At 39.5% G+C, this 14,245-nt stretch overlaps 1 protein-coding gene across 2 annotated transcripts in view; it reads left to right on the top strand.

Moving 5' to 3' along the window:
• ntn2 (netrin 2) overlaps positions 1 to 14,009 on the top strand; it is a 59,395-nt gene extending 45,386 nt beyond the window's left edge. Inside the window, exons 4-7 of one of the 2 annotated variants that reach the window (XM_032574388.1) lie at positions 1,776 to 1,925; positions 6,057 to 6,110; positions 11,373 to 11,447; positions 11,995 to 14,009. In XM_032574388.1, the coding sequence (XP_032430279.1) occupies positions 1,776 to 1,925; positions 6,057 to 6,110; positions 11,373 to 11,447; positions 11,995 to 12,374 (659 nt within the window). In that variant the 3' untranslated portion in view covers positions 12,375 to 14,009. The remainder of the gene's footprint in view (positions 1 to 1,775; positions 1,926 to 6,056; positions 6,111 to 11,372; positions 11,448 to 11,994) is intronic. The other variant, XM_032574389.1, reaches the window with a different exon arrangement.
• Positions 14,010 to 14,245: the final 236 nt, after the last annotated feature.

The following is a 14,245-nucleotide window of genomic DNA, read 5'->3' as shown; positions in this document are numbered from 1 at the left end:
TTTGTTAAACAACGAATGCCCTATTTGGTGACAGTTCCGTTGGATTTTGTTTATTCTGTGGAGCCATGAGAGGCTGAATGTTTCCCATGTTTCCCTCACTCTGATGAGTGGCTCTCTCCCTCTTCCTGTCATCCTCTGCGCTCTCTTGTAAATATCTGTCAAAGTGCTTCTGACCAACACCTTGGATCATGTATCCAACAACTCCTTTGTTCCAAAAACGCCTCTTTTTGGATAAAGTAGCTTAAATAAATTAGCCAGAACTAGAAAAGCGAAGGAAAGTGTTGCCAAGGCGAGGTGAGCGGAGCGCGGCGTGTTGCTGTTGGCATTTGCCAGGCATGGGCCGAGTTTTCGGGAAGTGATGAAATAACGCAGCATGTGTCACCAAACGGAGTTCAGGAGAAAGGAAATAAGCAGAAACGGGAGATGAAGATGCATCATCGCGTTTGGGTTTCCCATTAATATTCTACTGAACGCAACGCTCACCCTCCAGTTCCACACAAAAGACTATTATGGGGAGTTTCTTATAATTTTCAGGAAGTGAAAAGCAAAAATTCATAACTGTCCTGAAACATAAAAAATACAAAATATATTAAAACCAATCCAATTTTAGTTCTGTGAAGACCAAAAGCATTAAAGGTGATCTATAATGTTTCCCTGAACAGGTGAGGAAATGACTGTGGGCAAAACAAAACATGTTCGTGACATTTTTTCACAAAGTAAAGAGAGTTTAGTCTGGCTCTTTCAAAATGCTGCAAAAAAACAAACATTTGACCAAGTAGTTTTCTCTAGTTTCTACAGAAAATATCTTAAGACAAAACTAACGTATAAGTAGCTTTTCAGCAAAACACAGGAGCTTGTTTTATGTAAATAAATCCTTAATATTAAGGATAAACTACTTCCATCTGCAGATTATTTCACTTTTAACAAATAAATGTGTTTTGTTAAATGTCTGTTTAACAAGTGGAACGATCACCTTTTCACCAAGGATTTACTGACTTGAAACAGGATTCTACATGTTGCTGAAAAGTTGCATTTTTGGTTTTGTCTTATTTCTACTGCAGACATTTTCACCGGAAACACACAAAAATATTTAATAAAGTTTGTGTTTTTTGCAGTGAATGAACTCTTTTAGGGCGTTTGTCACTTTAAATCCAGATAAGCTGCTGCTGGCCACGCCCACCAAATCAACGTTTACACTCACACGTGAAAATAGCTGCAAACAGATGAACAATTATACATCCGTACATGTTTAAAAAGCATTGATGGAGCCTCCTGCACAACCAGCCAGAATCCAGCAAGTGGTTTCTGGTGGTAGGTCAACAACAAAACACTTTGTCTTTTCCAAAGTGGGAGTTTCTTCAGCAGCCATTGTACAGTGCATACAGAGGGAAAACCAGCTGACAAAAAAACATGTTGGAGCTCCGTTGGGTTGCTAGGTAACAGGTGGAATTCTGCTGGGGTTGCTAGGTAACGGGGCAGTGCCTGCTGATTTGTGACGTTACATTATGGACATTTTTAAAACAACCTATTTTCCAGACACCAAAAAACATGAACTTAATGCCAAAAGATGTCTGGGTGAATTATTTAAGTGCTTATGGTTTGTTTAGGAGCAGTAGAAACCCAAATGGATGTTCAAAAACCTGCAAAATGTAAATTATAACTCCCCTCTATATGTGAAACACAGGAGTTTGGCAGCAAATTCAACCAGCTAGTTTGAATATTTTGTTTCTGTCTCTATAATAACACTCTCCCTCCCCCTTCACACCCACCCCCAGCATGTGACTGCCACCCTGTGGGCGCCGCAGGCAAAACATGCAACCAAACCACCGGCCAGTGTCCCTGCAAGGACGGCGTCACCGGCGCCACCTGCAACCGCTGCGCCAAGGGCTACCAGCAGAGCCGCTCACCTGTGGCCCCCTGCATCAGTGAGTGATGAATACACACGTCAACACACCCCCACACACCAGTCACACACGTCTGTAACCGTTCAGTTTTTATAGATTTCCAGTGACTCTCTGAATAAAACTTGTAGTAATTAACACAAACTGTTGTCAGGAGTGTAGAAGACCTGCAGGTTTGAGCAGAAACATGTACAGGAATAAAGAAAAGTGTTGCTGATTTCTGGAGAGTCACTGCACTGCAAAAACACAAAATCTCACCAAGTATTTTTATTTTAGTTTCTGGTGAAAATATCTTTAAAACGAAAACTAACTTACAAGTAACTTTTTTAGCAAGAAATAGAAGCTTGTTTTATATTAATAATTTGTAAATGTTGATTTAAAAAACGTTGTAGTTCCACTGGCTGATTATGTCATTTGAAACATGGAAAAATGTTTTAAGTGAAATAATCTGCCAGTGAAACTTTTTTCATCAATATTTTCAAATTATTGATTTAAAACAAGCTCATACGTCTTGCTGAAAAGTTACTTGTAAGTTTTGACTTACTTCAGGAATGCTAAGATATATTTGCACTAAATGTTCGACCAAAAATATGTAAGATTTAGTTTGCAGAAAGCTAGAACGCACACTGCAAAAACACAACATGTTACCATGTATTTTTGTTCTAGTTTTTAGTGGAAATAGTTTAGCACACATGAAAGAAACAACAACTAACTTTTCAGCAACATATAAGAGGTTCTTGTAAGTAAATAATTCCTTAATATTGATGAAAAAGTTCTAGTTCCACTGGCATCGTTACCTAGCAACGCCAGCCAAGCCCAGCCCGTCGCCTAGCAACCCAGTTCTAGTTCCACTGGCAGATTATTTCACTTATAGCAAGACATTTTTCCCATGTTGTGATTTAAAATAAGGTCCTGTTTCTTGATGAAAAGTTACTTTTCAGTTAGTTCTGTCTTATTTAAAGTGCACTATGATATTTAAACAAGAATCTAGACAAGAAAATACTTGGTAACATGTTGTGTTTTTGTCGTCCCAGTCCATAACAGCTGCCACTGTTATTCCACTCTCTTGTAGTGTGTGTGTTTTCACTCTATATGCAGTAGATTTGGTGTTTAATTTCCTGTGACAAACGGGCGTGTGTGTGTGTGTGTGTGTGTCCTTGTGGGCTGTGAGTTTCACCAGTGGCCTGGCACACACAGCCATGTGTAAGTGAGGGCAGCTCCCCGCCACACTGAGCGCCACATTGCTGGCTCTCAGACTGGAGCGGGGCCCCGCCCGGCCTCGCAGCGGCACGGTGCCGCAGGCTGCCACGCTGCTCCTCTCACACGCTGCCCTGCAGCAGATGGCAGATGGGCATGAAGGGGAAGACGACTGCGGACACGGATGGTCAACTACACATGACTCTGAGTGACACTGATCTGTCCGGGAAAGGGAAGGAAACCAGTACATGTGTGTTTGTAGTCTGGTTTTCTGAAGAAAAATGCATGGCTGAATTTATTGCAGAGCCAGACAATGGAGTGTTTCTACATTTTTTATTGTTGCAACCACTTTAATGTGTTTTATTGGGATTTCACTGCAAAAACACAAAATCCTACCAAGAATTTTTGGCCTAGTTTCTACTGCAAATATCTTAGTACACTTGAAGTAAGACAAAACTAGCTTACAAAGTAACTTTTTCATCAAGAAATAAGAGGTTGTTTTAAGTCAATAATTCTTGAATATTGATTATTAGTTTCATTGGCAGATTATTTCATTTATAACATGAGAATAATGTTTTGTTATCAGTGAAATAATTTGCCAGTTTATCAATATTCAATTATTGCTCCCATATCTTGCTAAAACGTTACTTTTAAGAGCATCATTGATGTTACTGTATGTTTGTTGTCATGAACAGGCCTGTGACAATACACAATAAATCAATTAATCACATGATAAATGAAAAGAAAGATTTCTCGTTTCTCTTTTTTCTCTCTTTTTACCAAAAACTGGCTTATAAAAGTCTTCAGTCTATATATACTAAAAATAATATAGATGTTGTGTTTTTGCAGTGTGGCTTCTTTTGCAGGGAACAGTTCTCATTATCAGCATCGACTCCTGTCTTGTATTTTTCTTTTTTTTTCTTTATTTAAACGGTCTCATGATTGTCATTTTTGCCTCCTGAGATTTCCGTTTCCCAAGACAGAAGACAGGCCCACTGAGCAGCCAATTAGTATGAAGGCAGCAGCTCATATCCAAACCATCCTTTCATCATCTGTCCGTCTGCACAAGACGAGGCGGTGACGGCTCGGGGACTCCGAGCGGCCGCAGCAGCTGCTCCTGGCGGCCGCCACAAAGCCTCCGCACACCTTGTTTGTTTTGGTTGGCAGGGTGTCCATAATTTTAAAGAGACAACTGCTGCGTTGCCTCAATACAGCTTTCCAAGAACAAAACCCCGCCCAACACACACACACCCCCACACACACAGGACTGAAAACCCTCAACCTAATCATAAACAGATCCGCCAAGCCGGCGTTCCGGTAATTCTGTGTTAGGGTAACAGCGGTGTTAGCATTAGCATTTGTATTGGGAGGTCGCATACGATTAGAGGTCCAGGAGGAATTCCAACGCGCCGCCAGCGAGGGGGCGGCGTCTGCCTCAAGATGCCCCGCGCCATCTGTCCGTCTGTCCAAACGGGGAGATTACGCCGCAGAGTTAACCCGGCATCTGCTGGGGGCATCGGGATGTTTTCTCCTCAGGGGGGATGAGGTAGGGGCAAAAACTGAAGAAGGGTGGCAAACTTCAAGCTGCAGTACGTAACTAGCCTTAGCATTCATGAAAGGGATAGCAGGGATCAATCAATCACGGTTATTTCTGTAGCACATTTCAGCAACAAGGCAGTTCAAAGAGCACAAAAATTAAACATTACATTTTTCCAAATTCATTACAAATTAAAATGTTGATTAATGTTTCATTGATAATGTTTCAAAAGCAGCAGGGTTGCTGCTTCTCCATATTCCAGACTTCTCCTGAGAAGTCTGGAAGGTTGAAACGACAACAGATCTTTAATTGTTGTGGAATGGAGAGAGAGGGATGAGAAGCACCACGCAGAGCATGATTGACAGCGCTAAGACCCGCCTCCTGGCTTTGATTGGTTGTTTCTAATTGGCACTGGGAGAAGACAAAGAAACTGGATTTCTTTCACACATTATCTGTCTTATACTGTCGCTTCAAAAAATATGTAACAAAAATATGTTATATAAAAATTACATACTGCAGCTTTAAACTGCCGTTTCATCTAAATGCTTAGACTTAAGAGTTTTCCCGCCAGATAGCCCGGTAGTTTCGGTTCCACTGGGGACCAAAACTGCAACATTTGTTAAATTTTCAGCTGCTGTGGTTCTGTTTCACACTGCACTGAGTCAAACCAACCAAACTAATTGAAAAACCTATTCCCCTCCTCGCCTGTGGGGGCGCTGAAGAAGACACTGAGCGCAATCACCAAACGTAAACAAAAATGTAGCAGCGTCAGATTTAACGGAGGATTTTTCTTTTGTCTTTGGCAAAAAACCACGAGGTATTTCTCCCGCTACACTGCTAAACACAAAATCTTACCAGGTATATTTTTTGTTTAGTTTCTAGTACGAATGTCTTAGTAAACATGAAATAATATGATCCTAACTTACAAGTAACTTTTAAGCAAGACATAGGACCTTGTTTAAGTAAATAATTCCTTTACATTGATGAAAAAGTTCAAGTTCAAGTGGTAAGTAGATTATTTCACTTATAACATGGGAAAACGTAGAGTTACGTAAAATAATCTGCTAATCAATATTAAGAAATTATTAAAACATCTCCTATATCTTGCTTAAAAGTTACTTCTAAGTTAGCTTTGTCTTTTTTCAAGTGTATTAAGACATTTGAACTGGAGACCAGACCAAAAACAGTTGGTAAGGTTTTGTTTTTTTGCAGTGCAAGTCGACAAGATTCAACCAATAAGTGTCATTCTGTCAGAATCAACCTGAGAAAGAAACAAACTGATGAAAACATAGAATCCAAACTGTGTGTCTCTGATTATCTCCGTCTGAAACGGCTTGCTTGTTTTTTGTGTGTTTTCTGTATCTGTATGGATGTTTTCACGCTCTGGATCTGCATTAATTTGCGCCTCCTGTGTGTTTCAGAAATCCCGGTGGTCAACCCCACAGCTGCGGTGAGCAGCACGGAGGAGCCAGCAGGTTAGCGTAGCCGCTCTGCACCTCACCCATGAGCGCCGCTGCTTTACGAGAGGAACAAAAACATATTTCTCAACCTTTCTAGACATGACTTTTAAGGTGTGGAATAAATATTAAGGCAGGGCGGGTCTGGATGTTTGAAGTTATGAGAGCAGCGGGGACGGCAGGATTTTTCCATTGTCTTAAAACTCCGACTGCTCGGCCCTGGAGCGAGCGAAGGCGTGCCGCCAGCCGATTGGCTGCAGACGTGATTAGTTACGGTATCGAGGGGAAGTTGGGAGTTCTGAGGTGTGAAAAGAGACTTGGCAAATGACTGGGGGGAAATATGTTCAGTCACTCCCTCTGACTCTCCAGCTTAGGCTCCGGTCAATTACCCAGTCCTTATTTTTCATGCAGTGGCTGTTTGCTTTGAACGGCAGTGGCGATTTGGAAATGTTGATTCGTTAGTTGATTTATAGCATATATCATCACTCAAACTGCGGATTATGCCCCCCTCCCCACTCCGTCACCAGAGCTTTTGTCGAAGCATAACAGTTATTGTTTTTACATCCCTCTGCTTCTAAAACATTATACTTATTTTTTAAATCAGTAACTGTCAAGTTTTACTTCTCAGCTCGGTTCAAACTTTTGATTTGTGCTTTCTTGCGTTTCAAGAGCAACACTTAAAGAGTTCAAGGCATATTTAATGACTAGATACCTTGGATGAAGTTAAAAGCTGAACTTGGAAACATAAACAAAAGACACATTTTTATATAACTACAGAAGAGTAACATAAAATGTTTCCCAATCCTTAAGCAGTACAGTCTAATGTTACCATGCAGCTGTTCATCTAAAACCTGATTTTAATATTGGTAATAATGCTTATGAAATAAATCCCTTAAAGGCAACAGCTCAGATTCTGGATGGATCACAACTTTTTTCTTAACATTCTAACTAAAATTAAGCTTCAAGATTGATTTATGCTCATTCAATTCAGTTTAGTTCAGTTTTACAAACAAAGAAAAAACATAAAAATAATTTAAATTCAATCACACATTTATCAAAGGTGCTCTATACAAAACATGTTAATTACATTTTTTCACAAAATCATTCTTCGATAATATTTGCATCTGTTTTAGGGCCTCCTGTCACTTTAAATCTAAATAAGTTGCTGCTGGCCACGTCCCCCCAACTCAACGTTTACACTGGCACCTGAAAATGGCTGCAAACAGATGCACAATTATACAACCTTACATCTTTGAAAAGCAGAAGTCGAGCCTCCTGTGAAACCAACCGGAATGCAACAAACAATTTCTGAATGGTTATTCAACAACAAAAACACTTTGTGTTTTCCAGGAACTCAACTTGAGTTGCTAGGTAACGGGCGGAATTCTGCTGGGGTTGCTAGGTAACGGGCGGAATTCTGCTGGGGTTGCTAGGTAACGGTTCATTGCCTGCTGGTTTGTGATACTTCATAATAAAATTACTAAACTAAAAGTAGCCATCCATGAAATTACTCGAGTAAAAATGATTTGAGAAGCCTACTCAAGTACTTATCAATCATTTAATATTTAAAAATTATATCATCAGATGGACCAAAACATGAAGTTAAGTGGAAATGTTGGTATTTTAAGAATGAAAACAACAATAATTCATGCAGATAATAAAACAAATCACAATCAGGCAAAATAATATTTTCTAAATCAGTTTCTTTCAAATAAAAAACGTATGAAACTTAAATAAAAACTGCAGGTGTGTGTCTGTGTCTGCTGAATTTTTGGTTAAAACTTGTTTTTCATTCAGTGGGCTGAAAATCCAGAAGTTTTATTCAAGTAAGAGTAGAAATACTTCATAATGAAATTACTGCAGCAAAAGTAAAATGTACAGCGTAATAAAAATATTAAAAGCTTTTTTAAAAAAGTTACTCAAGTAAACTAGTTATTATCCAACTCCGCCTTTACCCAACCTTAAATTTAATTAACAGTGTGTTCCTTACAGTCAGATATTTAAATAAAAGTAAATGATCTTCCCTTTGTTTAATCGCCAAGTCAAATTCCAGATTTTCCAGAGTTTCTAAAGCTGCTCAGGAACCCCATATAACTGGTCGTTTTAGATTTAGCGACCAAACAATGGGGGCAGCTCTGTCCTGTTTACTTCTTCCTTGGGAAAATGTTAAAGAGTCTAAGAACACAAGTCACTGATTGTCAATTCATCCCAGCTTCTTCGAAACAAACCAGAAAATTCCCCCATCCTTCTTCTTCCTAAACTACTGGACGAGAAGCCTCACCATCAGCAACCCATAGCTAACCCCAACGTTTTGTGTGAGGGGCGGTGGGCGCCATTTGTCCTTGTCACGGCGCAGTGAAAGGGGGATCTCTGGTTTCCAGTTAGGGTTTCCTTCTGGGTCATTGGCTGATTCTCCATGAGCTCTAACAGGTGAAGAACCAGCAATAAACTTCCAGTCATGGGAAAACACTGCTCAGACTAACTAAAGGAGGGCTGTCCAAAGTGCGGCCCGGGGGCCTTTTGTGGGCCTTGGACTGATTTTGTGCGGCCCCCAACTGCAATTCGAAAATTATACAAATTTGGCCTTTAGATGGAGACTTTTAACTTTTGTGATTAATCTCAGAAATTTTCTAGAAAACTTGGAAATTTTCTACACAAAGTTGAGAAATTTTATTTATGATATTAATTGAAAAATTTTATATTTTTTTCCAAGGAAATTTCTGATTACTCTCAGAATTTCAGACTTTTTTGGCAGAAGTTTACTGGTTTTTTTAATAATGGCTCTAACATGGCGCAGTAGGTCTTGCATGTTTGAAAGAAAGATTTCTGGTTTCTTTTGGACTCGATTGAATAATTTTATTTTCACTAATAAGAACAGGATTTAGGTCACTTTGTTTCAAAATATTTGCAATATTTAGCCAAGTTTAAGAAAGAATAACAGCTGATTTTGGTGCAGCAATGTTGGATTTTCAGTAAAAGTGTCTGGATAAACTCGGTTTTATCTTTGTTAAAACTTAGTTATAAAAACACGAATACTTTGTTTTGTACTTTACATTTATCTGTGTAAGAAAATAATGTTGGTAACAATTTTACCCTGATTACAAATGAAAAGTCTCCATCTGCATCTACAGAACAGATCTGTATCATTTCTGAATTGCAGTTGGGGGCCACACAAAATCAGTCCAAGGGCCACAAATGGTCCCCGGGCCGCACTTTGGACCCCATACACCCCAAACATCTATGTCTTTACTTCCGACTTCCTCAGCGCTGCTTGTTCCTCCTTTTCTTCAGCTAATAAAACCTGCAGCATTCATGGCCAAGTCTGCTTGGTCATTTTATGGCCTCTTTGGCCCTCGGTTTCTTCCTCCTATTTAGTCATTTCCTCCAAACACGGTCAGACCAACTCCCTTACATTTGAGCATCGTAAAAATCCTTAATTTCTACTACTTGAAAATATGATTCGTTTTTTTTTCTTCTGTTTGGAATATAACGGTCCAAGTATTTTCATTTTGTTTGCTAAAAGATTGTGCAAAGTCATTTTCCTCTTAGCAGCTTTAGTCTGAATTCCTGTCTCAGGTTGAAGAAATGTTTCCTGGTAAAAAAACAAACAAAAAAACAAACAACAAACTTACACAAGGTCCTGCATAAGTCCGAAGAAGTTAATTCAGTAAATCCCTGGTATTCAGAGAAACGCTTGCTGCTAGAGGCATTTCCATTAAAGATGTGCGCAAATCTTTGTCACTATTCTGCAGATGTGGTTTTAAAAGCCTCCTCATGTACCTCCTCCTTATGCTAACATGACTGAACTTAGCGCTTTAGCATTAGCTTCTACAATATACCATGTTGGGATATGTTGGGATAGCATGTTAGCATTAGTTGAGCTAATGTTTATGATTAGCGATTTAGGGCTAAAAGTTACTAATATTAAAATATTAATAAAAAGCTACACTAATCTGACTAAAAGACTCGTAAAATGAAAAAAATGTGCAGTTATCTTCTAATATTTTGAAATCTCCCAAACGTTGAGTTATTTATAAGGTTTCAGTTGAAATAAGTAAAGTGAAATTTTAGTTATTTACAAAATGAAGTGACAAACTGAAATATGAAGCTTTCCTACTAATCATCCACATCTCTTACAGAGGACCAGCGCTTTGAATATTATTTTTGCAACATGATGGCATTCATCCGTTTTTAAAAAAAATGCATTCAGTTATGTTTCTTATCAGTTTCATCTCTGGCATTTCCTCTGCTCTTCCTGTGTTGATAGAAAATGTCTTTTGCAATCACACAGAGAATCGGCGCTCATATCGTTGAGTGGACAAAATAAATATTTCAGGATTTCTAGAAAACAAACCTTGGGAAATAATTACATGCATGTGCTCTGGAGCCTTTGAAGGGTATTTTTTTCATCTGAATGAACTCATCAGGAAATTTATTCATCCATGAGGAATGGTGTACACAGTCATAAGTGTCAGCTGCAAACTATATTTAATAACTTTGTCATTTAATTTCTTCAAGTTCCCTTAAATTAATAAAATCTGGATCAAAGTGGTTCCAACAGAACAAGATTTATGTTGGGGAAAACCGTTAAATCAACAAATAAACTGACTTTGAATGTCACAATGATAACTATAACTATACAGGCAAGCCAAGCGAAAATGGTAAACAGAGACGATTCACCCATCGCGTAGTCCGAGTCGTCAGCCGAAGCATTTCCTCACTGCAAAAACACAAAATCTTACCAAGTAATCTTGGTCAAGTTTTTAGTGCAACTACAATATTATACTTGAATAAATAAAACTTGTTTTATTTTTCAGCAAGATATAGGAGCTTGTTTTAAATAAATTATTTCTCAATATGAATGAATTATAACATTGGAAAAATGTCTTGATAATAGTGAAAAAAATCTGCCAGTGGAACTAGAACTGGGTTGCTAGGTAACAGCTGAGCTTGGCTGGGGTTGCTAGGTAACGGCTCCAGTGGAACTAGAACTATTTCGCAAATATTAAGGAATTACTGACTTTAAACAAGCTCCTATTTGTTGCTGAACTTGCCAGTTAGTTTTGTCTTATTTCAAGTGTACTGAGATATTTGCGCTAGAAACTAGACAAAAAAAATACTTGGTAAGATTTTGTGTTTTCACTGTGCTGTCACTGCAGTGATGCATTAGAGCTTAAAGATTTCAAGAATACATGTGTGGCAGGCACTCGGTGAGTGTTGAGAGAACTTTAACAGTTGAAGTTTTATAAAAGTAAAAGTTGTTTGTCTTTGTTTTTGCAGATTGTGAGTCCTATTGTAAACCAGTGAAAGGAAACCTAAAGATCAACATGAAGAAGTACTGCAAGAAGGATTATGGTAAGAAAACACAACTATCAGCCAGAAGTTCACACACACTCATCATTGACACAATGCAATAATTTGTCACTTCAAAAACACAAAATCTTACCAAGTGTTGTTAGTGCAAGTATCTTAGTACACTTGAAATAAGACAACAGTAACTTACAAGTATCTGTTTTAGCAAAATAAAGGAGCTTGTCTGAGAGAATAGACTTTAAAATACTGTTGTTAGTTTAAAAATCACTGAACGGCTTAAAGATCTGCTGCTGTGGTATGAACCTTCCGGACCTCGCAGGTCTTCCGGTTCTGCTCTGCATCCAGAACCAAACAAGGAGAAGCAGCATTCAGCTTCTATGCTCCACAGATCAGGAACAAACTGAAATCCCGGTTGTTTAGAGTTGCTTTTGTACCACAATAAATGAAACGTCAATCAATATTTTGGTGTGTAACGACAGAATGCACAGAAAATATAATTTAAAATTTTTGTGTACTTTGAACGGCCTTGTTGCTGAAATATGCTGTACAAATGAAACTTGATTGATTGATTGATTGATTGTTTCCTCAGCGGTCCAGGTCAACGTTTTGGACATGGAGACGGTCGGGGACTGGGCCAAGTTCTCGGTCAGCATTGTGTCTGTGTACAAAAGCCGCGGCGAGCCCCTGAAGCGTGGCGACAACATCCTATGGGTACACATGAAGGACCTGGCCTGCAAATGCCCCAAGATCCAGATGAGCAAAAGATTCCTGGTGATGGGCGGCGCCGAGGGCGGCACGGCCCCGGCGGCGAGCCCGGGAGTCGGGTCTGGAGGGGGCGTCTCCGGACCGGAGCGAGTTGGCTTGGTGGCTGATAAGAACAGCCTGGTTATCCAGTGGAGGGACGTTTGGACAAGACGTCTGAGGAAGTTTCAGCGCAAAGAGAAGAAGGGGAAATGCAGCAAAGCGTGATCGGATCTTCCCGACCTCTCCATGACTGTTCCTCGCTCCCTCAACCCCCATCGCCTTTTTTTAATCAAGGGAACACTGCGCATACAAAAACAACTGCATGTACCTTCCATGTTTTATGGACCAATGTTTTTGTGTACATTGTATGATTATTCTACCTGTCTCTGTGTTCGATTGGTTTGCCTTAAAAAGGGACCAATAAAATGGGTTTGAAACGTTCAACCCGTCGAACTCCGACCTCAAACTGGTGCGAGTGACCGTCTTCCGCCTCGTTGCTGTCGTACTTTACGTACCCCAGGCCGTAAAGTTGCGTCCTCCGCACTTTTCCAAGGACGTAACTTCACAGTGCTCACCACTTGCTGAGTTGGACTGATTTCAGCAACAGCTTGGCCCACTTACCGGACAGTCCGTTGGCCAACTCGCTCCGAGTCTTCACGTTCTGATTGGCGAACTGCACCTAAGAAACTTTTTGTCCCAAAAGGAACCAAGGGCTCCCTCAGCAGGGACGTTTCTCCCAGTCGTACCACCACCGCTGCTGCTCCTCATGTGGGATCTTTTTATCTATAACTTTGTGATGCTGTTGCTTATGACAGTTTTAATTTCTCACTTGAATTCTCGGCCAAGCCCTATCTTGATTTGCGGTCCGTCTATTTGGCAGAATGACCCTGTTTGTGCATGTGAGGCTGCGCCTCTTCACCGCTGGTCCCTCCAACACATCCTGACTCACGTCTTTGTTGTTTTTGGGGACAAAAGATGAAGTGACACGGACAAATGGCTGGAATTTCAAAACAATGCAACATTTCCAGAGATGTTTTTGCTTTATGGATAATGTCTTCCGCTGGTTGCCATCTTCCAGATGTTGCTGTTGACCAACGTAATTTTCATACTCTTTCAAGGTTTTAATGTGTCTGAAGACTGGCAGGCTCTGCTTTGCCAAAATAAGAGACTGAAACGAGAGTTTCTTTTCATGCAGTACAAAAATAGGAATTAGGCAGATAAATATCACAGCCATGTTTTTCTCCGTAGTGTATGATGACAACAAGAATGAGGCTGGAAACTTTTTAGCTCTCGCTGATTGTATTATGACATGAGAGGATCATGTTCCATCTTTTTGTGCTTTTTTATATATATATTTGCATGTTTGTGGCTTCTTGCTAACGGTTAGCAGAGTGGGAGCTGAACCAATGTGAGTCTGAAGATCCAAAGGAAAACTTCCACCACGTGTTCACCCTGAGGCGCAGCGTTGCCATTCCACTGCCAAATCATTACTTTCAGTTTTATATTCAATTAGAAATGTACAGCTACTCTCAAAATGTTTCCTGTTTCACTTCCTGAAGGAGATTGCTTTGAGCAGTAGATAAAAAATAGAGCGGATGTGAATATTAAAAGTATAGGTCACGACTGTTGAGGTAAAGTTCTGGGATCAGTTGGTTTTAAATCCAGATTATTGATCATTTACCATCTGAAAACAACTTTATCTAAATATATATCACATTTTATGCAAACAGTATTTTATGAATCATCAAAGTTTCATCATGTTTCCGTTGGGCAGTTATTGAGAAAAAAACTGTTTACACAGAAACATGAGGTTGGAGGCGGTGCAACGCCAATGACCTTCCTGAGTGAAACATTTACTGAGATTAGAACATTTCCTATCAGTCTAACAGTCTGATATAAAACTAAAGTTGATGATTAATGAATCACCAAACTTTCATTATGTTTAATTTGGGCGAGAACGAACCCTGAAAGGTATGGAGGGCCATCTGTAAAGTCAAAAAATTAACAGCAATAATTTGATAAAACCAAACCAAATATTTAGTTTAAAACCTAAATATTTAGCTTCAACATAAATATTCTGATAGCCAGCTAAATAT

The sequence above is a fragment of the Xiphophorus hellerii genome, chromosome 10 (genome assembly GCF_003331165.1).
Source record: "Xiphophorus hellerii strain 12219 chromosome 10, Xiphophorus_hellerii-4.1, whole genome shotgun sequence".
NCBI classification, from domain to species: domain Eukaryota; kingdom Metazoa; phylum Chordata; class Actinopteri; order Cyprinodontiformes; family Poeciliidae; genus Xiphophorus; species Xiphophorus hellerii.
This window is presented reverse-complemented; position numbering and strand designations above follow the sequence as displayed.